We start from the raw sequence: 23,319 nt of genomic DNA on the forward strand, positions 1-23,319 counted from the left end.
TCATGACCTGTACTCTGCACTAACTGCCAGCAGAGGGCAGCCCCGTAGACCCCAACTGGCACAGTAAAGTGCTTTCTCAAGTTTTTCCGCAATCTGTGCCTTGTAGCCTTTAGCACTTTCCTGTAACTGGAATGGGAAAAAGCTCATTTATTGATTTGGTAGTCTTAGGGCTGGGCAATATATCGATATATCAATATCAAGATATGAAACTGGATATCATCTGGGATTTTGGATATCATAATATCGCGATATGACATATGTGTTGTCTTTTCCTGGTTTTAAAGCCTGTATTACAGTAAAGTGATGTAATTTTCTGAACTCACCAGACTGCTCTAGCTATTCTATTATTTGCCTTTACCCACTTAGTTATTATATAAGCATCACTGATGATTATTCATCAAAAATCTGATTGTGCAATGTTTAGTGAAAGCACCAATAGTCATCCCCACAATATCAATATTGAGGTATTTGGTCCAAAAATATCGTGATATTTGATTTTGTCCATACCGCCCAGCCCTAGGCAGTCTATGTGACAATGAAAAAAAAGGTACGTTTTTGCAAAACCCTGATTCCACCACATGCATTTCAACTGCATCAGGCCTTAAGTCTTAACTGTATTTCTGTATCTTTGCAAAGAATGTATGTGCGTAAGCACACAAAACACCGTATGCCTCGGTTCTTTTAAAAGCATACCGGAGGAGTCTGCTCGGTTCTGTGGTCTAGTCTTGGAGGCAAATCCATACAACTCATTTCAATTTAATATGTATGTGGATACGTTTCAAAATTCAACTCTGTCTGTAGAGGTTTTTTCCAAGATTCCTATGTCTAATTTGGTACTGTCAACATGGAGAATCCCACCTGAAAATGACAATAAGTGCACAGAAAGCATACATTTTTTTTTAAAAAAAAAACCTTTCCCCTTACCTTCCTTTGAGAGATAAAAACACTGACGCACATTGTTTAAATTTAGGGACCCTGTGAGGTTTGGAAATTATTTAGTTGGGTTATCCCTTTAAAAGCTCCAGATGTTTGGAATTATACAGCCATATTGTCAGCCTACTGAGGCTCACAACATGTTTGCTTTTGCATCATCAATTCTCTTTCAACATGGAGACTTAACCATTTTAATTAGTTTTTAACCATACCATGACCGAAGTAATGTTTGACTATAAATAAAATGCGATATAGGTTTGTGAGTAAAATGGTGTTTTTGGAAGAGCCCTGTCACAAAGGTGGACAGCAGGAAAAGGAATCCAGGTGTGTGTGTGTGTGTGTGTGTGTGTGTGTGTGTGTGTGTGTGTGTAAACACATGCACATGTGACTGTGTGCATGTATGTATGTATGTATGCATGTACGGCATTCTCCGTTAGAGCACCACAGGCAGTAGTCTGTTGAGGACTGTTGGGTGGTAATCTCGGGCTGGGCACTGACACGTTGACCTAAGGGGGGCACTCTTGTCTGCTGAAATCAGGACTGCAGATAAAAAGAAGAAAGAGTCAAGCTCGCAACCTTACAGCTCAAAGGAGACAGCCAGGCTAAATCTCAGCCAGCTGTTACTGTTTGAAGTCAGCATGGCTCTCGTACCTCAGATCTTCCATGCGGATCCTCTGTGGATGATTCTGTTTCTCTGACAACAACTGCCTTGGTGACCAGCATGTCTGGATGCTGCTGTTTTGCTTCCTGTATCGCAATGGCCAGGGCCTGCAAGGGGAGCATGAAAGGCTTGTTTCTCTGTATCGCAGGAACCATAGGACTGCCTGGTTTAATCCTAATGCACAGTGCTTGCAATGTGCCTCGGCGCAATTAGATTTAAGATATTATGATATTCTTGAGTACAAAGATACTCTTCTGTAGGTATGGTTTAGGTGCTTCAAAAAAGTTGTTTTTGTGTTTCTCCAAAATAAATTCACTGTATCTGCAAACTTACTTCAACAAAAAAGTAAACACGAAGTGTGAATATAAAACTTAAAAACAAAAAGTGGATTCCTGTGAGGCTACTATAACTTCTTGTGTGACTTTCTTGATATTCTAAAATATGATCCATTAAGGTTGCAGAATAAAAACCTAGCATTTGATGGTTGATGGCATCAGAATTGTCACACAGGCTGTGCAAAGTGTGCGACTGTACAGAACTGCACACCTGGCCTACAATCCTGCAGTTTTTTTTAAAATATATAAAGTTTTTATGATTGTTCTTGACCCAACATGCTTCCAAAATAAATTGCTGTCTCTCAATTCCATCAAGCATAGTCAAGGTCACATGAAACAAATCTAACAAGTTATTCGGGTTTTTTCATTTTCGATATTGCGTCGTTACGTAGTGCGTGCTCCATCTCACTGTGAGGAAGAAGAAGAAGAAGGGAAACAATGTCGGCTGCACAAGAGTGTGACCGATTTTGGAAACATCAGTCGGATGCTGAGAAAAGGGAAAAATTTTTAAAAAAAGAAGGAAGAATTTCTTAAGTCGCTGTGAGGATCGCTGGAAAAATGTGTCAATACTTCCAGAGATGTGGAGGCTGAGTAGGTGTCCAAAGCTAGCCAGTGCATGTGACTGACTGTAGGCTACGTGTAATGACCGGTCTGAAAAATTGACCTAAAATCTGAATGAACTGTAGGCTATAGACCTGAAATATTGAATTGGAACATGCTGTCATACTTCAACATGCCAAAATAAAGTGACAGCTGAGCTGACTTGATGATGTAAAGCCAATAGTATTACAGCTGATTCTTTTTCATTTGAAGGACTATCATAGCAAAAAGTCATAGGTGAGACTAAGTGCATGATGATGCAGTATTAGTCTACCTGTTAAAAATGTATTGCACTGAGATTACGCGTGCAGTAGAACTAGAATAGCTATATGCATGTGACCATGATTCATGTGCATCCATGTCAAGTTCGCACAGCCCCCCCCCCCCCCGCGATGGCCCTGGTTGGCATAGCAGTGTCATCCAAAACCATCTATCTGAGCTCACCTGCTCCTGGTCAACATCGTCATCTCCTGTGATTATGATCCTCTTCTCAATCCTGGTCTCAGAGTATCCTCCTTTCACTGTCTATAACACATAATCAACTTTTCTTTTTTTTTTTCAAGAGGTAGACAGCAGGCTTGTCTGTCACCTACTGTCATGTAGCATGAAAGATACAACAGTTTTGTGTTAAATGTGCATGTTGAAAAAAAGGAGTTGACCACAATGAAACATAAACTAAAATGTCGAGCTTTAATCAGGCCTCACTACCTTGGTGACGTGAGTGGTAGCGGAGGTAACATTTTCAGTGACAAGGATGGGTGAACCTGATGCCTCTCTCCCTAGACTGCCCACATGTACCTGAAAGAGCAGGTTGCAGCATTTGGCGTCTATATATATACATAACAGACTTGAAAATGCACCACACAGCATCTCTGAAGTGCATATGCACTGTATGCTGCACTGCAGTGTATTATTTATATACTGCAAAGAAAACCAGGGTGTGTACAACTTTCACAGACTTACATTGAGACTTTTTTTTGGGGGGGGGGTTTCCACCCCTTTTTCTCCCCAATTGTACTTGGCCAGTTACCCCACTCTTCCGAGCCGTCCCAGTCCGCTGCTCCACCCCCCTCTGCCGATCCGAGGAGGGCTGCAGACTACCACATGCCTCCGCTGATACATGTGGTGTCGCCAGCCGCTTCTTTTCACCTCACAGTGAGGAGTTTCACCAGGGGGAAGTAGCATGTGGGAAGATCGTGCTATTCCCCCCCAGTTCCCCCTCTCCCCAAACAGGTGCTCCAACCGACCAGAGGAGGCGCTAGTGCAGTGACTGGGACACATACCCACATCTGGCTTCCCACCCGCAGACATGGCCAATTGTGTCTGTAGGGATGCCCAACCAAGCCGGAGATAATGCAGGGATTCGAACTGGTTATCCCCGTGTTGGTAGGCAACGGAATAGACTGCCATGCCACATTTGAGACATTTTTAAGACCAGTCCTAATGACAGTTAAAATTAGATATGACTGTTCTTTTTTAGTTTAGAATTTTGTCACAAGCGAGACAGAAACTCCAGTCAAAGGCCCACCCAGTCTCACACATAGGACATCTATACAAAACACAAGAGTAGTTGCTGTTCCCAAAATACCTTGATTGGCAGTTTTCTGTTAGATGCATACAATGCATGTCAAGTAGTCTTGCAGAGCCAGAGGTGACTGGCCACTTTGTAACGAAAATATACAAATACGTTTGGCCATGCAAGACTACACATCCATATCCATCCATCCATCCATCCATCCATCCATCCATCCATCCATCCATCCATCCATCATCCAAGCCGCAGGGATGCTGGAGCCTATCCCAGCATATCAAATGATAATCTGTCACATGCATTCTATGCATTTCAATTTATCGATGCATGATGTTGTTCTGGCCAGCTGCTCTAATAATCCAGTTTAGTACTATTAGATCAGAGATGGCTAAGTAAGTTAAGCTATAAGGTTACAGTCGTAATGTTTTTATCTTATATTAGATATGGTAAAGGTTAAGTATGGTTTTGGTGCGGTTAAAGTCAGGGTAAGGATCTGAGAGGCCGGCCATTAAGGGTTCACATTGAGTTAAATGAAGGTTAAAAGCACATCTCAGTGAATGTCCTTAATTATGTCCCCATTCATCAATAGCTTGGCAGTCAATGTATTTTGGGACCTGCAAATGCGTCATATAAGAACATTTTGTCTATGAGACTGGGCTTCAAAAACACACGTTCAGATTGGAAAGGTCAGTTTTTATGTACTCACAGGGGAGACACTTTGCCTCGTGGAATAAGAAACCTCTCCTATGCCGCCAATCCCCTGATCCTGAAACAGATAGATGTCATCATTTCCCTGTTCAGAACTGGGGCCATTAAAAGACATTTCATTTTTTACTGAATCAGAAAGGGATGGAAGATGGGATGGAAGACAGGGGGACATCTGTGGCAAGTCACCAGTTCATTGTAGCATACACACACACACACACACACACACACACACACACACACACACACACACACACACACACACACACACACTCCAAATTGATTCCGACCTATGGGCAATTTGCGGTCTCCAATTCCGCCAGGATGCATGACACTGAACAGGGGCAGGAAGTCGGAATAGCCAGAGGAAATGTTTCTATTCAGAAATGTAGCACAATTTTTGCTCATTCACCTGATCTGTAAACTCCACAATGGTAGTGGTAACCTCTGAACCATTTGGCTGTGTCTCTGTCCTCACGTCGGTCTTCCTACCCGCTGACGGGGCTGTAACATCACTCGCCTCTCTGCTAAGGGCGGTGAAGTTGGTGACACGACCGGTGTCTCTGTGTGTCTGATCTCTGTCCACCGATGATGATACTGGCACCGACCTCTTTGGTTTTTTCGGCACGACAGGCTTGTGAGAAAGAGAGGCAAAAGTTTAGCTGTCAAACAAGGACTGATGAGCTAGATGAGTTCATAGCACTGCTCTTTAAGGTATGTTTGCCACCATTGTGTTTGTCAATATTCATGTGACATTCAAAAATTAGACATAACATAGTCTGTTATGTATTGTGGTTAGACATAATATAGTCTGTCATGTATTGTGGTGACCGGTGTGCACAAAAACACACCAGTCACCACAATACATAACAGAGAGAGTCAGAGTAACTTCAAATTATTACTTCCATTCCATTATCCAAACCTACACAGGGTCACGGGATACTGGAGCCTATCCCAGCAGTCATTGGGCAGCAGGTGGGGAGAAACCCTGAACAGGCTGTCAGTCCATCACAGGGCACGCACGCACGCACGCACGCACGCACGCACGCACACACGCACACACACACACACACACACACACACACACACACACACACACACACACACACACACACACACACACACACACACACCTAGGGACAATTTAGTATGGCCGATTCACCTGACCTGCATGTCTTTGGACTGTGGGAGGAAACCAGAGTACCTGGAGGAAACCCACACAGACACGGGGAGAACATGCAAACGCCACACAGAGGACGACCCCCAAGGTTGGACTACCCCGGGGCTCGAACCCAGGACCCTCTTGCTGTGAGGCGATCATGCTAACCACTGCACCACCATGCCGCCCTACTAACAGCAATAATTTTGGTATATAACAACAACAACAACTTATATTCATATAGCACCTTTCAAAGGACCCAAGGACAATACCTGTCCTTCATGGCGCTTGACCTCCGGTTTGACCTCTTCAGCCTGAACTGGCTTGGCTGGGGGGCTGCTGCTTGCTCCCCTGGAGATGGGAGCCGACACCAGGGGGGGAGGTGGCTCAAAGGGACCCTGCTGCTGCTGAAGAAAGTCGATACCCATGCAAAGACCCCTGTCAGGCGACAGGTCCCTTTCACCCAGCTCTGTCATGCCCCTGGAGAACTCCTCCATGCCTGTGTGGAGGTCCATAAGGACGGTGAAATCAACCTCCGCCTCCAGGCTGGAAGTGGAGCTGACCGTGATGCTGGAGCATTTGCGCTCGATACCCAGGTGGGTCTCCTTCAGGTACAAGGTCTCGTGGTCCTGATCGTCCTCCGAGACAGAACCCAGGCGCCTTTCCCACAGCTCCCTCTGTTGGACAGACAGGAGAACCATTAAAGTCGGACCGAAATCAGAGATCAGGCCCTATTTTCATGCTGGCCCAGAGCCAGAGGTGGTGCAAACACAGGCTGATTGGCAAGTTTCTTGGACGCAAGGGGAAATTTCCCGCCTGCATCCTTTTGGTAATGTTGTGGCTCGAAAGGTACCCAAGATGAGTGTGGTGCCACAGCTGGGGATGCGTTAATACAGATCTGTGAGCACAGTAGTATTTCTGGTGTCCATTTTGGCTTGAAATGTTGCTTACTTCTCCGCTGCCTCAGACCACGTCTAAGCACAGACACAGGTGCACTGAACTCTTTTCACACAGCAGTCAAGTAAAACACAGGAACATCCATCCAAATGTGTTTTAATCCAAATGCGTTTTAACAGTTGTTAAGTGCAAACTCTTAATATACTACGACATGAGGCTTATCAAATGTCACCATTTTATCAGTTATCTAAAATGGCCTCCTCCGCTATCGGCCAAGCATAACCCAGCATTAACAACATCACAACAAGCGCTAAGTAATTGTGGTTAACAGAATTGATTGAAAGTGTGAACTCTTCAATCAGGACACGAAACCAGAAGTTACGTGATCATCGTTACCGTCATTACCCTCACTGGTTCATGTTAACCGAGGCATTTGTCCACGTCGACTTCGGCAAAACTATTTGGCATTAGCTAACATGTAAAGCTAATAACATTACTTAATGCAGCTGCTAATTGTGCATTTAATATGAACTAATTTTGATCAATGTTCCTATTCACGTTTTGTTCGTGTGAAATAATTAAGGGAAATAATACCTTCATCATAAACACACATGTTCATATCATTAATTAATGCAATGAACTTAACTTTATTAATTGTGCTGTTCATGTTTTAGCCATGTTAGTAAATGCAGTAGTTAACTGACCTTGGAGGGCGGGCGTTAGTTAATCAACAACTGTGATATAAAGTGTTACCAGACACACAAAAACATCCCCCTTTACATTCACACCCATGCAAACAAACCCAGGACCATCTTTCTTGGCAGCTAACTGCCATGACGTGGTGACCCCATTTGTGTTTTATGATTAGGGTAATTTATAATTCTTATAGAATGACACACTTGATTGGTATTGCGGAATATCATTGCCTTGACATGGATAGAGGGGAAATTAATCATCCCTTATCCACCAACACAGTACCGGCCCGCTTGTCCACCAGTTTGAGACGGGAAGGATTACGTAACCAGATGATGCTGTTAACTGGATGTCGTTTCGGCAGTACAAATACCAAACCTCACTGCATGTATTGATAAAAGAATAAATAAATAAAATGGATAAGTAAATAAATAAATAAAACAGTCCTGGGAAATGCAGTTTTTAAAGAAATCCAGTTTTTGTGAACAATGTGAAATATTGCCTAAAACTCTCAGTAGCTGGGGTACTGGTGTGCACAAACAGCAGCGTTCTTATTTCCGTCATCACATTATCCTTTTATAATGTAGGATCATACTTTAGTCAAAAATTAAATAACAGCCCATTCTATTATCCTTCATGTGTTTCCACTTTTTTTTTTAAATTAGCGATGGCGTCCAAAATCAAAGCGGAGCTGTGACGGGATGTAGGTGACACTGTGATGCCGCCAATCAGGCAATCATCAATTGTCAAACTATAAACTGGTAAACTTGGGTTTAGGTGGCGATGACATTACCCCGACCCACGGCCCCGACATCACATGTTCCTTCATTCCTGACTGACAGGTAAATTAAGCCAGAATGTCGCCGACTTTGCCATTTATTTTTGCATTGCAAATGGTTGCAATGGTTGGAGATTAAGTTCAGGAGCTGCCACTTTGCCGACAGAATAGTGCCAAAAATCACTTCGCGCGAGCAGAAATCAACTTCGAGAGAGCGGAGTGATTTTCGAGTGGTTGTTTGGCGCGCTGGTCACAGATTCCTCCTCGCTCGCAGCATTTTTTTCCTCGCTCGGGGAGCAGTTTCCTGAGTGCGCGCGCACAGAGATAATTTGCGCGCTCGCAGTTAATATCTACGTGTGTCAAATAATATAATACGCCCGAATGCATATTTTATCGCACGAGTGCTTTTTGGCACTATTCTGTCGCCACAGCCGTGATCCAAGAAGTCAATCACCGGCAGTCCAAACTGACACTTGGCCGGGTTGACTATCAGGCCGTGTTCGTCCAGACGACGGAAAACCTGTTTCAGGTGCGCCAGGTGCTCTTCAGCTGACGGACTGGCCACTAATATTTCGTCGAGATAAACGAACACGAAAGCAAGGTCACGCAACACCGAGTCCATCAGCCTCTGAAAGGTTTGCGCAGCCCCCTTCAAGCCAAAAGGCATGCGCATGAACTCAAAAAGCCCAAAACGGGGTGATCACTGCGGTCTTGGGCACTTCCTCTGCGCGCACGGGAACCTGATGATAGCCGCGCACCAGGTCCACCTTAGAGAAAATAGTGGCACCTGCCAGGCGTATGGAAAAGTCCTGTATGTGTGGGATGGGATAGCGGTCATTGGCGGTGACGTTGTTCAGGCGGCGAAAGTCGCCGCAAGGCCGCCACGACCCATCCGCCTTGGGCACCATGTGAAGCGGCGAGGCCCACGGGCTGTTGGAACGCCTCACTATACCCAGACGCTCCATGATGGCGAACTCCTCCTTGGCTGTAGCCAATTTTACCGTGTCGAGGCGCCGCGCGCGCACAAAAACTGGCGGTCCCACAGTGGGAATGAAATGTTCTACCCCGTGTTTAGTAACCGCGGTGGAAAAGGCAGGTGTAGTCACCGATGGAAAATCCGCCAGCAAACGCTGAAAGACATCCCCTAATGCTAAAAAGTGTAAACTAATAATAAGACACGTTAGTCCCTAATGAACGGGTCTGACCCTTTAGCCGAGCGGTTAGTGATATCGCCTTATGATGCAATACACCCCGTATCGAATCCCGCACCGGGCAAGAAAATAACCGGTTACATTAAATTAGTCTAATTGAAATAAAAGCTTAGTGCACGAAGGCAACTATATTATTCTGGCGTTTGACTAAGTTTTTGAAGTTTTGAAGGTTTTTCAATTAAGTGGTCTCGGAGTCTGCAGAGTGCGACCGCTCACTCCGCCATCTTAGCACGCCACCTCGGAAGAGCGTGTGCCCCGCGCTAGTAGCCACCCACACACAGTTGAGTGTGTGTGTGCGCGTGTGTTATGAGCGGCAGAGCCCTAGAAAGAGAGAGTTACGTCAATGAGGGGTCAGAACGCGAGAGGGTCACGTGGTTCACGTAGCCGCCGAACAGTTCCAAACGAAGCTTGGCGGGTAATTTAAATGAACTGCTTAGCCGAGATTTCTGGTAACTACTGTAAACTACTAATAAGACACGTTAGTCCCTAGCTAACGGGTCTGACCCTTTAGCCGAGCGGTTAGTGATGTCGCCTTGTGGTGCAGTACACGCCGTATCGAATCCCGCACCGGCCAAGAAAATAACCGGTTACAAAAGTTAGCGTGTTAACGGCCTGGCTCCCCCTGTCTCGCACGGAACAGTGGCGAAAGACACAGCATCAATTAAACGGCGGTTTGCAACATCAACCAGCAGACCATTAGCACACAGAAAATCCGCGCCGATAATAGGAACAGTAATGGCAGCTACTACAAAGTCCCACTCAAAATGGCGCCCGTGGAAGCAAACAGTCACCAACCTTGTGCCAAACGTCGCAATGCACTTAACTGTGGGCCGCCGCCTTAGGCCGACCTGTCTGTCTTAGCAGGAGGGAGTAGGCTCTTTTGCGAGCCTGAGTCCACCAGAAACCGTCTTCCTGACATCGTGTCCTTAATGAAGAGCAGCTCACTACGTCCGCCAGCGCCCACAGCTGCTACTGAGCGCTGGCCCGGGAGTTTCCCGGCGCCTCAAACGTGCACGGAGGGACGCAGCGCCTCGCTTTGCCGCCGAACCGCTGGTGGAAGAAACAGAGGCCTCTCCCGCGCCGTCTCCGGGCAGTCACTCCAGCCACCACTGCCGGGTCCGCGTCCTCCGACGCCGGCTGCAGAGGCTCCGATGCTACACTCTGCACAGAGAACCCTCTGGTAGCTAGCAGGACCCGATCGGCCTCCTCAGCCAAACCTCGGCAGTCACCAGCGGCCAGACACGGGGAGTTAGCCAAAGCCGCGCGCACAGGAGACGGAAGCTGGCGCAGGAAAACGTGCGGGAAAAGGAACCCGCCTTCGTCTGAGCCTAGCAGCGACAGCATATTGTCCATGAGAGCCACAGCCATCCCGTCGCCCAAACCGGATAGGGAAAGGATCCTATCTGCCCTCTCTGCGGCAGATAGGCTGTACCTCCGGAGCAGAAGATGTTTGAGGGCCACGTATTTATCGTGTTGCGGAGGGGCGCGCAACAGCTGCATGGCCCGGCGTGTGGACTGCTGGTCCAGCGCAGCGACGACCAAATAATATCTGGAGTCGTCCGCGGAGATTCCACGCAGGTGGAACAGCGCCTCGACGTGCTGGAACCACGAAGCCGGGTCGCTCTGCCAGAACCCTGGGAGCTTCACAACCGCGGCGAGAAAGGCCGGCTGTGGGAGTTGGGGCGTGGCCGAAGTGGATTCACCAATGTGGCAGGATGAGGAAAAACACAGCAGACGAAGGCGAGTTTGATGTTTATTCCTCAACTCCAAAAACCAAAACTACAGCAGGAACAACCTTGCACCAGAGAGCCCGGGAACGTAAACCACACCCCCAGCTCACAGTCCTGCTGGGTGAGAGACATAGCCCCTAGTGTCCGCCACAATGTCAATATTATGCAAGGGTATTCTTGCCCATTGCCTACCATGTACGTTTCTAATGTAGTTGTGTAGTTATCATTATAATTATTATTGTTATGACTGGTAGTAGTTGTTGTTGTAGTAGTAGCAATAGTATTTACCCAGATTAATGCAGTTGTTCCAAATGTTGTGATCAAAACTAGTCTTGACAAAAGGGAATGAAATGTCAGAGAAAAAGGTGTGAGTCGTTATTTGTTAGTAATCTGGGCTTTATTTTGTTTTGTTTTGGATCCCCCCCCCTTTTCTCCCCAATTGTACTTTGCCAATTACCCCACTCTTCCAAGCTGCTCCACCCCCTCTGCTGATCCAGGGAGGGGCTTCAGACTACCACATGCCTCCTCCAATACATGTGGAGTCACCAGCTACTTCTTTTCACCTGACAGTGAGGAGTTTCGCCAAGGGGACATAGTGCATGGGAGGATCACGCTAGTTCCCCCTCCCCCAAACAGGCGCCCCGACTGACCAGAGGAGGCGCTAGTGCAGCGACCAGGACACATATCCACATCAGGCTCCCCACCCGCAGACACGGCCAACTGTGTCTGTAGAGACGCCTGACCAAGCCGAAGGTAACACGGGGATTCGAACCGGTGATCACCATGTTGGTAGGCAACGGAATAGACTGCCACAGCACCCGGACACCCTAGTAATCTGTCTTTTGACTTGTTTTGACCCTCAGAATCAGCGGCTAATGAATAGGCGAAAAGAGTAGGAGGGGACTCACGGAGGTTTCACTGAACGGCTCCTCATGAATGGCAGGTGTGGGAGGTGTCTCCTATGGAGGGAGAAAAAAAGGTCGTTAAAAATAAATGATAAACTAGGACAGTTCACAGAAACAACCCACAAATATGAACTATACTGCTAGGGTGTTAAGGGAAGTTAGTTTTGATTGTCATTTCATCGACATCATTTTGGGGTGGGCTGTTTACAGCACCACGCACAGCTGACAAACATGTTCCTTTTCGTATTGTGTGAAACCTCATTTGTCATTTTACCCATACAAAGCTTTTAAGCTAATTGGTTCTGATTGTCCGACTTTGCTGCATTGTCATTATTCATAAAATTACAATACCTAATATATTCAAACACTGCAGGCGCTTCTGCCAAATTTGTAGAACAAGCATACAAACTGTGAATCCCCAGAGACAATAAAAGCCCAAGGCTACTGTCAATAGCATGCACAGATAGTAGGATGTATTTCCTTGTTGATATTATTTTAAAAAATGACTGCAAGTGCAATGGTAATGCCAGGCACTGTGAAGTTAGATTTAAAAATTCCCTTTCAGGATTCAAGTATTCATATTCACAAATTTGGGATATGAATGCCTAAGCCCTGAATGGTGTTGGCAGCTCTGCAGCCAATGATAACACCTAATCAGCTTTGTATCGACTGTTATTGCAACAGAGGTGCCAAGGCTAAACATTAAGTTCACATGTCCTTCCCAGTCATTTGATTTACACTTTCAAAGAGAGATGGCGGGAGGGTCTTGTGGTCCTTACAACAGCAACCACCATTACAGTCTGTGAGGAAAGCAGATGATGTTGGAAGGAGAGACCAGGTTTAAAGTGGCAAGTTAAAGTGGGAATAAGAGGGACACCTGATTCTTAAGCAATGGAAACGTTGCTTACAGCCCCGTTGGGGTTCTGAGACAGCCAAGCAAATGTTAAGCTTTGCAAAGGGGAACGAGAGGGGAAGAGAGAGAGAGAGCAGTACGCTCCCTGGGCCATGGGCGCAAATTATGTCATCATGATGCGGTTGCGATGCGAGGATTGCTAGCTTTTTAACTTCTCATACACAGCCACATGAGTTCTGGAGTATGTGTAAATATAGATTTTTTCTTCTAATGGTAAAAAAAAAACAAGGATTGCACGAAATCGCCTGAAGCTCATGCAATGCTTTAGTTTCCGGTGACTGACAAAAAGGTTAGTGGGCAGGATGGTTTACCGCTTGCTTTCTCTTGGTTGCTTCTTGGCTGGAGTTCCTGTAGTGGATGTGGCTGGTGTCCATGTTGCCCTGTCTGCTGCGGACATTGGTCTCTCTGGACCATTGTGTTTTCAGAGGAAGCGTTCGGGGCGGCGTTGTGTGACTAGCAGAAAACTTCGAACCAGAGTTGAGGCCTTCTTTAGATTGTTGGTAGTTTTGCGGGTGGTCTTCTTGGACTAGCATGTCTCTGCTTGTACACTGACTTAGTTTTGTGATATCCCTCACATCTGGGAGCTCCTGCTGGTCTAACACCCGCGGATGAAATTGAGAAACCTCCTGAGAGGCCTCGGTGCGGTGTTTAGTGGATGATTGGTTTTGGTTAATGCTGTCGATGGTAGATTGCACTGCCACAATATCATCCACCCTTGCTCCAATTTCACAGGGACCCCCTATTGATTTCATCATCTGTGTATCAAAAGCTGCAGCAAGGATCCCTCCATCGGCTTGGGTATGTGGGAGACGGTTTACAACACCTTTGTTCCCTTTATTCAAAGACTTCTTTGATCTCTGTGGCTTGAGAGGAGCTATTTTGGTGACTTCAGACTTTGAGTTTCCAGCTTTGACGCTCTCTTTTGTTCTCTCGGGGTTTGGGTCTTTTGTTTTCCAAGATTCAGATTGCTTCCTGCTGGCTTCAGTTATACTCCCATTGCCCTCTGGGAAAGAATTTGCTGCCACTGGAGCGTCGAAGTTCTTTGGTGCCTGTTGATGAAAGTGGTACTGATGCTGAGACTGCCTAAACTCAGTGTTTTTCGCGTCGGCCCTTTGTTTGGCAAAGATGCTGTCTGCAGGTGGAGAGCCGAATCCATTCTCTTGAACACCATTCCTTGTCATGACAGCACCATGCAAATGGCCATTAGTTGCTGTAGAATTGTCCATGGTGCCCATATTCTTGAGCCCTGTTGCAGGGAGTTCCTTTTCATGTTTTGCGGACCCTGACCCAAATGTTGTAGACTTAAAAGAGTCCCGAGGTGCCTGACATTTGTTCATGATTGTTTTTGCTCCACTGTGGCTATCATGAGACTCCATATCCTTCCAAGGTGTAACTGAGAACATGTCTCTACCCATAGTGGACTCAACAGGGTGCAGTTTATAGTGGGGGGTTTGATTTTTTTCCACCTTGGAACAAATATCCAGGGCTCCTTCATATACATCTTGCTTGTCAATGTATTTGGCATCACCAGTCGCCTATGTTGACATAGAGTAAACAGTTGAATTAGCCTGGCTACATAAACCATCTTAAAGCTACTCCGCTACTTTTAACACATCAGTAAATGCTAATTTAAATTAAATTAAATAAGAAAAGACTAAATAACGAGAATGTTTTAGGGGCCTAGGGGTCAGCAAGGCTGTAATATAACCTTTGTATTCACGTTCCTTTCATATTTTTGAGAGCTGATTCTTTCCATCTTTATCTCAGCCATAAAGAATTGTAATTTTGACAGAGAATAGAGAGGGTGTACAAAAGTCCTGACATGATTCGTAGGTTACTGCATTCCCATAAAAAACACACCACTGCAATATAAAAATTACAGAAGTAATGATGAATTAATGGGAAAACAACAAAAGTAAGTTGTACCCTGTCAGTGCCGAAGCATCATTTGGAAATGAGGGTCCCATTCTTACCGGTTTCCTCTCTGGGGTGCCAGGAGGGGTGGCAGATGAGAGGCGCTTCTCTCTTTGGGTCAGCTTGCTATTGGGCTGCCTCAGAGCCATCTTCAGCTCGTTGATGCTGGCCTGGTGCTTTTGCAGAACATCTTCTGGCTTATCCAAGAACTGCTGCTCACGCAAAAGGAAGAGGGCATGACATGGAAACAAATTACTTCGAATATCAATAGCATTTTAACATTTAAAATGTCAGTGAGGTAAACATTTCCAGAGTTAAAGATACAGTGCATCCGGAAAGTATTCACACTCCTTCACTTTCCCCACATTTTGTTATGTTACAGCCTTATTCCAAAATGGATTAAATTCCTTTTTTTTTCTCATCAATCTACACACAATACCCCATAATGACAAAGTGAAAAAGGTTTTGTGGAAATTTTTGCAAATTTATTAAAAATAAAAAACTGAAATATTGCATGTACATAAGTATTCACACCCTTTGCTATGACACTCAAAATTGAACTCAGGTTCATCCTATTTCCACTGATCATCCTTGAGATGTTTCTACATCTTGATTTGAGTCCACCTGTAGTAAATTCAATTGATTGGACATGATTTGGAAAAGCACACACCTGTCTATATAAGGTCCCATTGTTGACAGTGCATGTCAGAGCAGAAACCAAGCCATGAAGTCAAAGGAATTGTCGGTGGACCTCCGAGACAGGATTGTATCAAGGCATAGATCTGGGGAAGGGTACAAAAAAAATCTACAGCTTTGAAGGTCCCAAAGAGCACAGTGGTCTCCATCATTCGTAAATGGAAGAAATTTGGATCCACCAGGACTCTTCCTAGAGCTGGCCGCCCAGCCAAACTGAGCAATCGGGGGGAGAAGGGCCTTGGTCAGGGGGGTGACCAAGAACCCGATGGCCACTCTGACAGAGCTCCAGCATTCCTCTGTGGCGATGGGAGAACCTTCCAGAAGGACAACCATCTCTGCAGCACTCCACCAATCAGGCCTTTATGGTAGAGTGGCCAGACGGAAGCCTCAGCTCAGTAAACGGCAAATGACAGCCCGCTTGGAGTTTGCCAGAAAGCACCCAAAGGACTCTCAGACCATGAGAAACAAGATTCTCTGGTCTGATGAAACCAAGATTGAACTCTTTGGTCTGAATGCCAAACGTCACGTCTGGAGGAAACCAGGCACCTCTCATCACCTTGCTAATACCATCCCTACAGTGAAGCATGGTGGTGGCAGCATCATGCTGTGGGGATGTTTTTCAGCGGCAGGAACTGGGAGACTAGTCAGGATCGAGGGAAAGATGAATGGAGCAAAGTACAGAAAGATCCTTGATGAAAACCTGCTCCAGAGCGCTCAGGACCTCGGACTGGGGCGAAGGTTTACCTTTCAACACGACAACGACCCTAAGCACACAGCCAAGACAACGAAGGAGTGGCTCCGGGACAAGTCTGTGAATGTCCTTGAGTGGCCCAGCCAGAGCCCAGACTTGAACCCCATTGAACATCTCTGGAAAGACCTGAAAATAGCTGTGCAGCGATGCTCCCCATCTAACCTTACAGAGCTCGAGAGGATCTGCAGAGAAGAATGGGAGAAATACCCCAAATATAGGTGTGCCAAGGTTGTAGCTTCATACCCAAGAAGACTTGAGAATGTAATCGCTGCCAAGGGTGCTTCAACCAAGTACTGAGTAAAGGGTGTGAATACCTATGTACATGCAATATTTCAATTTTTTATTTTTAATAAATTTGCAAAAAAATCTACAAAACCTTTTTCGCTTTGTCATTATGGGGTATTGTATGTGGATTGATGAGAAAAAAAAGAAGGTAATCCATTTTGGAATAAGACTGTAACAAAACAAAATGTGGGGAAAGTGAAGGGGTGTTAATACTCTCCGGATGCACTGTAGATATGGATTTAAGTTGAGAGAGAATGTGTTTTGGGGGAATTTAATAATGTTTTTCATGCCAAGTCCAGTTCAGTTTAAGAGTAGGGGTCGTACGTGGATGTCACAGTAAATATCCAATGTGCTTTTTTTTGGGGGGGGGGATTTTCCCCCGTTTTTCTCCCCAGTTGTACCCAGCCAATTACCGCACTCTTCCAAGTCGTCCCGGTCGCTGCTCCACCCCCTCTGCTGATCCAGGAAGTCTGCCAATCCTGCAGACTACCACATGCCTCCTCCGATACATGTGGAGTCACCAGCCGCTTCTTTTCAGCTGACAGTGAGGAGTTTTGCCAGGGGGACATAGCACATGGGAGGATCACACTATTCCCCCCAGCTCCCCCTCCCCCCTGAACAGGCGCCCCAACCGACCAGAGGAGGCACTAGTGCAGCGACCAGGGCACATACTCACATCTGGCTTTCCACCTACAGACACGGCCAATTGTCTGTAGGGACGCCTGACCAAGCTGGAGGTAACACAGGGATTTGAACCAGCGATCCCCATGTTGGTAGGCAACAGAATAGACTGCTATACTATCTGGATGCCCTCCAATTTGTTTGTTGACCGTACTGTAGGACAGGATAGACAGTGGGATCAAACCATTACTGCAATGCATAGATGGTTGAATGGTGGACTAGATGATGACTTGCAACAGAAAAAGACCACTCTAACCACGAGTGTCTGCATCGTTTTTCATCGGCCCTGGGATGAAACCTATTTTCCAGTAAGAGATAAAGGGATCTCTCTGCATGACTAAGGCCTAAGTCTATGAAAGAAATATGCATCAGCTGATGTTATTCTCAGAGGTGCTATTAGCTATTAGAGATCCCTCAATCACGGTGACAAATGTAAATGAAGTCTTAATATTTTCCCACACATGTTTAGAGGCTGCCTCATTGCTTTAGTAAGGAACTGGTGTACTAAAGCACAACAGCTGGGAACTATGATAAATTAACCTCGTAATCTGCCTTAGCAGTCGTTTTTTATTAGGAAGATGGAGCACAACGATCCCTTGTCTTGGATTTTTTTAATCATTTAGCCATCAACACTTCACTCTAACTGCTGAGATATGAACTGATATTAAAGTTCAGATTAAATATGAGAGGGGTCATAAACAATCATGACATAACTTTGAAAAGAAAGGTGTACAGAATGATTATCTAAACTGTGCAGTGAAGAAGACAATCATTTACAGAGGGCTTTAGTGAGCGACGTTTGTTATCTGTCTTTATTTCCTCCATCAATAAGGGTCACATACAGCACATGGCAAAGAGAGAGAGTGGGGGCAATCAGTACCTCCTGTTTGGGCCGAGGGGTGGCCAGATCCTTGTCCAACAGACGGGGGTAACCCGAGGTGGGGCAGTTAAGATGAGGCAGGGGTAGTAAGCAAAGCAGGAGATAAAAGGTTTGTGGTGCAGGACGAATGCAGGCAGAGACAAAGAGGTAAAGTGCTGCAGGTGAGTCAAAAAGGCAGGCGGCCAGATGGACAGACAAACAGACTGAAAAACCAACAGAAACAGTTCACGGCACCCAAACTGAACTAGTTTAGACAGTTACAGTATCTGAGGTCCCGTCTAGCGTCTAGCACAGTTGTCCATCCAATGTACAACAGATTGCTAGGAGACAACAGACTGATGAACAATAAATGCCTGGAAAGGTATATTATGACATACTTCTTTGTCCAAACATTTAGTTTGGGTGTGTTACAAAACCACAGATGAGCCCCCCATCATCTTAAGGTCAGGTCATCAGTTGTGGGGTACATCAGTAAAGCGTTCAGTAACAGCACCGCACAAACAGGCATTAACACACTGATGAAAAATGGCTGTTCTGTGAATGTTTGCAAGACATACGGGTATGGTTTGATCTTGGATGCTGGATTTACTTCAAAAAATAAAATTAGCCTTTAAGAAATCTAAACTATTGTGCAGAGATATATATCAGCTTGAGAACAGCTGATATCACCAGTCATCAACAACACTTTATCACCATCTGCTTATGCCATTAATAATAGTTAATCCCACTGATTAATTAGTACAGTACTACTCTAATACTGTACATACACACATACTGAATGAGCATTGTCTTCTTTTTTCTTTAAGCAAAGCTTGTTCTATTGTTGCACTTTTTTAGTCAATTTTTATAAGCTACTGTTATCACCATCAGCTAAATGCCTCAAGTGGAAAAGGAAAGTTAATTTGCACTGAAATTAAATGCTATTGGGCTGACAGGGGAAAACTAGCAAGTACGAAAAAATATTACTACTATTATCAAACATTTACTATGTTTCACATCAATCCACCTCTACAGTGGACATCTGTGATGTGCAGTCCATGGACTGTGCAAACTTGAATCTAAGAAAAAATCTTAGGCATGAAGATTCCCTGCAGTTGCAGATGAACAAACCAAAAAAAAAAAACAAAATGAAAAATATGCAGCCCGTGCTGAACAATCAAGCTGTTCCGTGCATAATCATCTACAATCAAGACCGCACAGATGGACAGACATTGGCGTCCACAGCCAAAATACCTCTGGCTTTGAGTCTATAGGCGAGCCTGCCTCCTCACCCTGCGAGTGAAGAAGTGGGGAGGGACAGGAGAGGGACAGAGATAGGAAGAGAGAAGTGGTTACCCAGGTGTGTTAACATCACACTAGGAGGGAAGAAGACTCAGGCTGTTAAAGGAGAAGAGGATGCTGGGTAAATGAAGGAGGAAAAAAAAAGGGACACAGGCCGAGTTAGATTTGGGAAGTTAAAAAATGGCTCCAGAGAGGAGGGAGCCTTGAATTCCATACAGAGAAGACCTGAGAGAGGAAAGAGCAAATGAACAAAGTATAGCAGGGTGGAAACCAGGCCAAGGAGGAAGAGAATGGGAATAGGGATTACTTTCTAACAAAAAAATAAAAAAGGAAGAGGGGAGAGAGGGATGAGGAATGTTAGTCAAAAGTTCATGAGAGGTTTTTCGGACTTGGTGAGCATAGTGTGCTTTCGTTTTTTTTTTTTTTTTTTTTATATAACAGACCAAATGCTGGTTAAATCATACGTTCACCTCCAAACACCATGTCCATGTTGAGCTGTGTTTAATTTACCAGATGAGTATTTCATTCAGCACAAGGCCCACAAACATTTTAAAAAGAGTATTGACGGAGCCATGTTCCGTTATGTTACCCACTCTTCACATGTGATGTACACATTGTATGTACACTAAAAGACACAACCAGTCATAACAACAGCTTTACACGAAGTTGAGATCAGGTGAATCAAAACCTGATAAAAGAAGAATTCAAAGATATGTGTCTGCGTAACTGAAACAGTGTCCTAGCCACCCGGGTCGGGTCAGATTACTTTGAAATGTAGTCAGTTACTGAATACAAATTACATGGCAATTTTGTAATCAGTGATGTAATCTGATGGATTACCAAAAAAAAAAAGTAACTAATCTGAACACTTTTGGATTACTTCAAATCAAACGTTGAAAATATTACACTTATACTAAAAAAGTGGATGCAGGCACTAAAATTTGAGGTCCACAAATATTCCTTTTTTTCTTTTTAAACATCTCAAAACATGTTCAATGCAAATAAAATGCATTTTGCATATTGAGCTTTTACAGTTGGTTAATTGATTTACCCTTACAAAAACAGTACTGGCGCAAATATTACCAAATATTTTATTGAATAATTAGGTGTTGCAAAAATATACATGCTGTACATAATAGGGTGGGACTTTGGTACAGCAGCTTTCAGTTTGCAAATGGTACCTTTATCCAACTAAATTTTCAGCTTATCCTTCATGAACAACCGTTCTCGGTTCACTAGTTAGCGAGCTGAACTGAACGTTCGGCCGTGTTTCAGTTCAGTGAGTGGGACTCTACACAGTCGGAGCTCTGGTCTGAACAAATCTTATGAATGAATCTTTTTAATGAACTGATTCTACTGATTCACTATACTGAAAAGAACTGCTTTCCCCATCAGCACCACAAAGTAGAGCACTTGTCTAAGAAACCCTGTGTAAGAAGTGTTTTCATTGAGTTAATGGAGCATCGGTTATCATAAAAAAAAGTTTCATAATTTTAAAATTGCCATATTTTAAAGATGTAATAAATAATGTAATGAAGCAATCCTTGACAATGTAACTATAATCTAATTACAAATTTTTTCAAATGTAACCTGGGCTGATTATTGTTACTTATTTTTGTAATCTGATAACATATCCCTGATAACATGTAATCCATTACTACCCAACCCTGCTAGCTGCTCATCTTGTACCTTAAGCTCCAAGGCCTTGGTGGGAGTGGCGGCACTAGCAGCCCTCCTCATCTGCACCTGGTCGTGATCCCGGTCCAGACCTTGATGCTGTTCTAGCTCCTGGTCAGGATAGTCATCCTGGTCATGGTCCTGATAGTTGTACCGGTCGTGTTCTAGGTCCAGACTGCCCTCTTGGTCCAGATCTTCTCTGGACATGAACTGGGTGCGACTGCTGGAGCTTCTTTGGGACAGCTGGTCCATGCTGTCGCCAAGAGCTGAAGCTGGGGACGAGGATAAGCGTGGCGGCCAATTTCATTTATTGAACAGCACTTAACCAGGGTCACATATTTCAGTTATGACAGAAAGCAGTGTTTAAATTAACTTGTAATAAGATTATGTGTGACTGCAATTTCATAACAGTGCAGCTGAACCCAGCAGTTCACCTTCATCATAACCATACAGCTTATTATGTGTTTCATAATATCCCTGGTTGTAAAACTTGTGTGAATTTCTGATTTATTTTCATTATTGTTGTAGATTTTTTTTCCTGATAGGAGCAACATTTTACAGATTATTTTCATTTACAGTGTTAAACATTATCGCCTTGTCTGCTTATTGCTAGAGGGAGCATTCTTTATGAGACCCCTCTTTATGAGAGATTTAATGTTATCACATAGTGCATTATCACATATTTTAGACAGAAACTATACAACTTTCCACTTGTACAATAGTCAAGTAATTGTATTGGTTGTTGTTTATTGGGCTGTTTGAGTCTGCACTGTGGCACAGCTTCAGGTTTTTGCCTTTTTCTTACTTTCTGATTTTCTTACTGGAATCAATGCTGTTTATCTTATCTTCTTTGCAACAACCTGGAGGTTATAGAGTGGGTTTGTGACAAAAATGTCATTTTAATCCTTGTACCACTGAGTGGAACACAGAGTGGATGGGAACGGAGTACTAATGTGTAGTGTACGCCCCTCAACAGCAAAAATTGTGGTCGTGCTGAGACATTACCAGATGCGTGTTTGTATTTAACTGTGGTAATATAAAGCACAGTATTGTTGGAAAAGAACAGGTTTGTTAGATAAATGAAAGTTGGAGCTATTTTTTTCCTAAAATGCAAGCACATTTTTTATTTTATTGCTGGTGTATTTGAGACGACAGCCCATCCACAACTATCCAGACTTGTAGTTGCTCATTTTAATGTTTATTGTGTGGTGGGACTTGCCTGGGGAAAATGGTACAGCACACAGTGTTTTAGGTTTAGAATGAATATTAATAAATCATTTTCTCTTTCATTTCATTCCTTTCTGTAACGTGTCCGTGAGTTTCTTAAAAAGCACTTTTTTAAAGAATAAAATGTAATATTAATAAGTTTGAGGAGGAAGTGAAGTTGTGGTTAATACACAGATATGGCAGAGAAAGCTCTCAGAAGGCCTTAAGACTAGTGCTGCACAATTTGGTGAAAAAGTCATATTACGATTACCCATCCATCCATTATCTTAACCGCTTATCCTGCACTGAGGGTTGCTGGAGCCTTCCCCAGCAGTCATTGGGCAGCAGGTGGGGAGACACCCTGAACAGGCCACCAGGCCATCACAAGGCCGGCCGACACACACACACACACACACACATTCATTCATTCCTAGGGACAATTTAGTACGGCCAATTCACCTGACCTACATGTCTTTGGACTATGGGAAGAAACCGGAGCCCCCAGAGGAAACCCATGCAGACACAGGGAGAACATGCAAACTCCACACAGAGGACGACCCGGGATGACCCACAAAGGTTGGACAACCCCAGGGCTCGAACCCAGGACCTTCTTGCTGTAAGGCGACCACGCTAACCACTGCCCCACCGTGCCACCACAAATTGCGATTATTGTGGAACATATCGTGATTTGCGATTGCGATATAATAAACAGTTATACAAATTTGCCGTGTTGCCATGACATGTAGCGACTTTCATTTTGCATGTTTTACACAGTACCTCTTTCTGTTCAATGCCATTGAGCTTGAATCCAAAATATCCCCATATAACAGAGGTTGCATTTTTTTTTTTTGCCACCAGTTCATCTGCATTAACCTGCTCGTTGTCATCTATATCAAT

General features: G+C 44.5%; 1 protein-coding gene across 1 annotated transcript in view; it reads right to left on the reverse strand.

The window, feature by feature from the left end:
• Positions 1 to 23,319, reverse strand: part of si:dkey-178k16.1 (band 4.1-like protein 1) — a 38,199-nt gene continuing 14,880 nt past the window's right edge. Inside the window, exons 11-23 of the mRNA XM_056299184.1 lie at positions 21,229 to 21,488; positions 19,492 to 19,530; positions 18,259 to 18,288; positions 15,025 to 15,177; positions 13,363 to 14,586; positions 12,142 to 12,192; positions 6,197 to 6,601; positions 5,178 to 5,399; positions 4,767 to 4,826; positions 3,238 to 3,327; positions 2,974 to 3,054; positions 1,585 to 1,701; positions 1 to 126 (exon numbers count right to left, since the gene is read on the reverse strand). Of these exons, the coding sequence (XP_056155159.1) occupies positions 1 to 126; positions 1,585 to 1,701; positions 2,974 to 3,054; positions 3,238 to 3,327; positions 4,767 to 4,826; positions 5,178 to 5,399; positions 6,197 to 6,601; positions 12,142 to 12,192; positions 13,363 to 14,586; positions 15,025 to 15,177; positions 18,259 to 18,288; positions 19,492 to 19,530; positions 21,229 to 21,488 (2,858 nt within the window). The remainder of the gene's footprint in view (positions 127 to 1,584; positions 1,702 to 2,973; positions 3,055 to 3,237; positions 3,328 to 4,766; positions 4,827 to 5,177; positions 5,400 to 6,196; positions 6,602 to 12,141; positions 12,193 to 13,362; positions 14,587 to 15,024; positions 15,178 to 18,258; positions 18,289 to 19,491; positions 19,531 to 21,228; positions 21,489 to 23,319) is intronic.

Source organism: Lampris incognitus, chromosome 2 (genome assembly GCF_029633865.1).
Source record: "Lampris incognitus isolate fLamInc1 chromosome 2, fLamInc1.hap2, whole genome shotgun sequence".
NCBI classification, from domain to species: domain Eukaryota; kingdom Metazoa; phylum Chordata; class Actinopteri; order Lampriformes; family Lampridae; genus Lampris; species Lampris incognitus.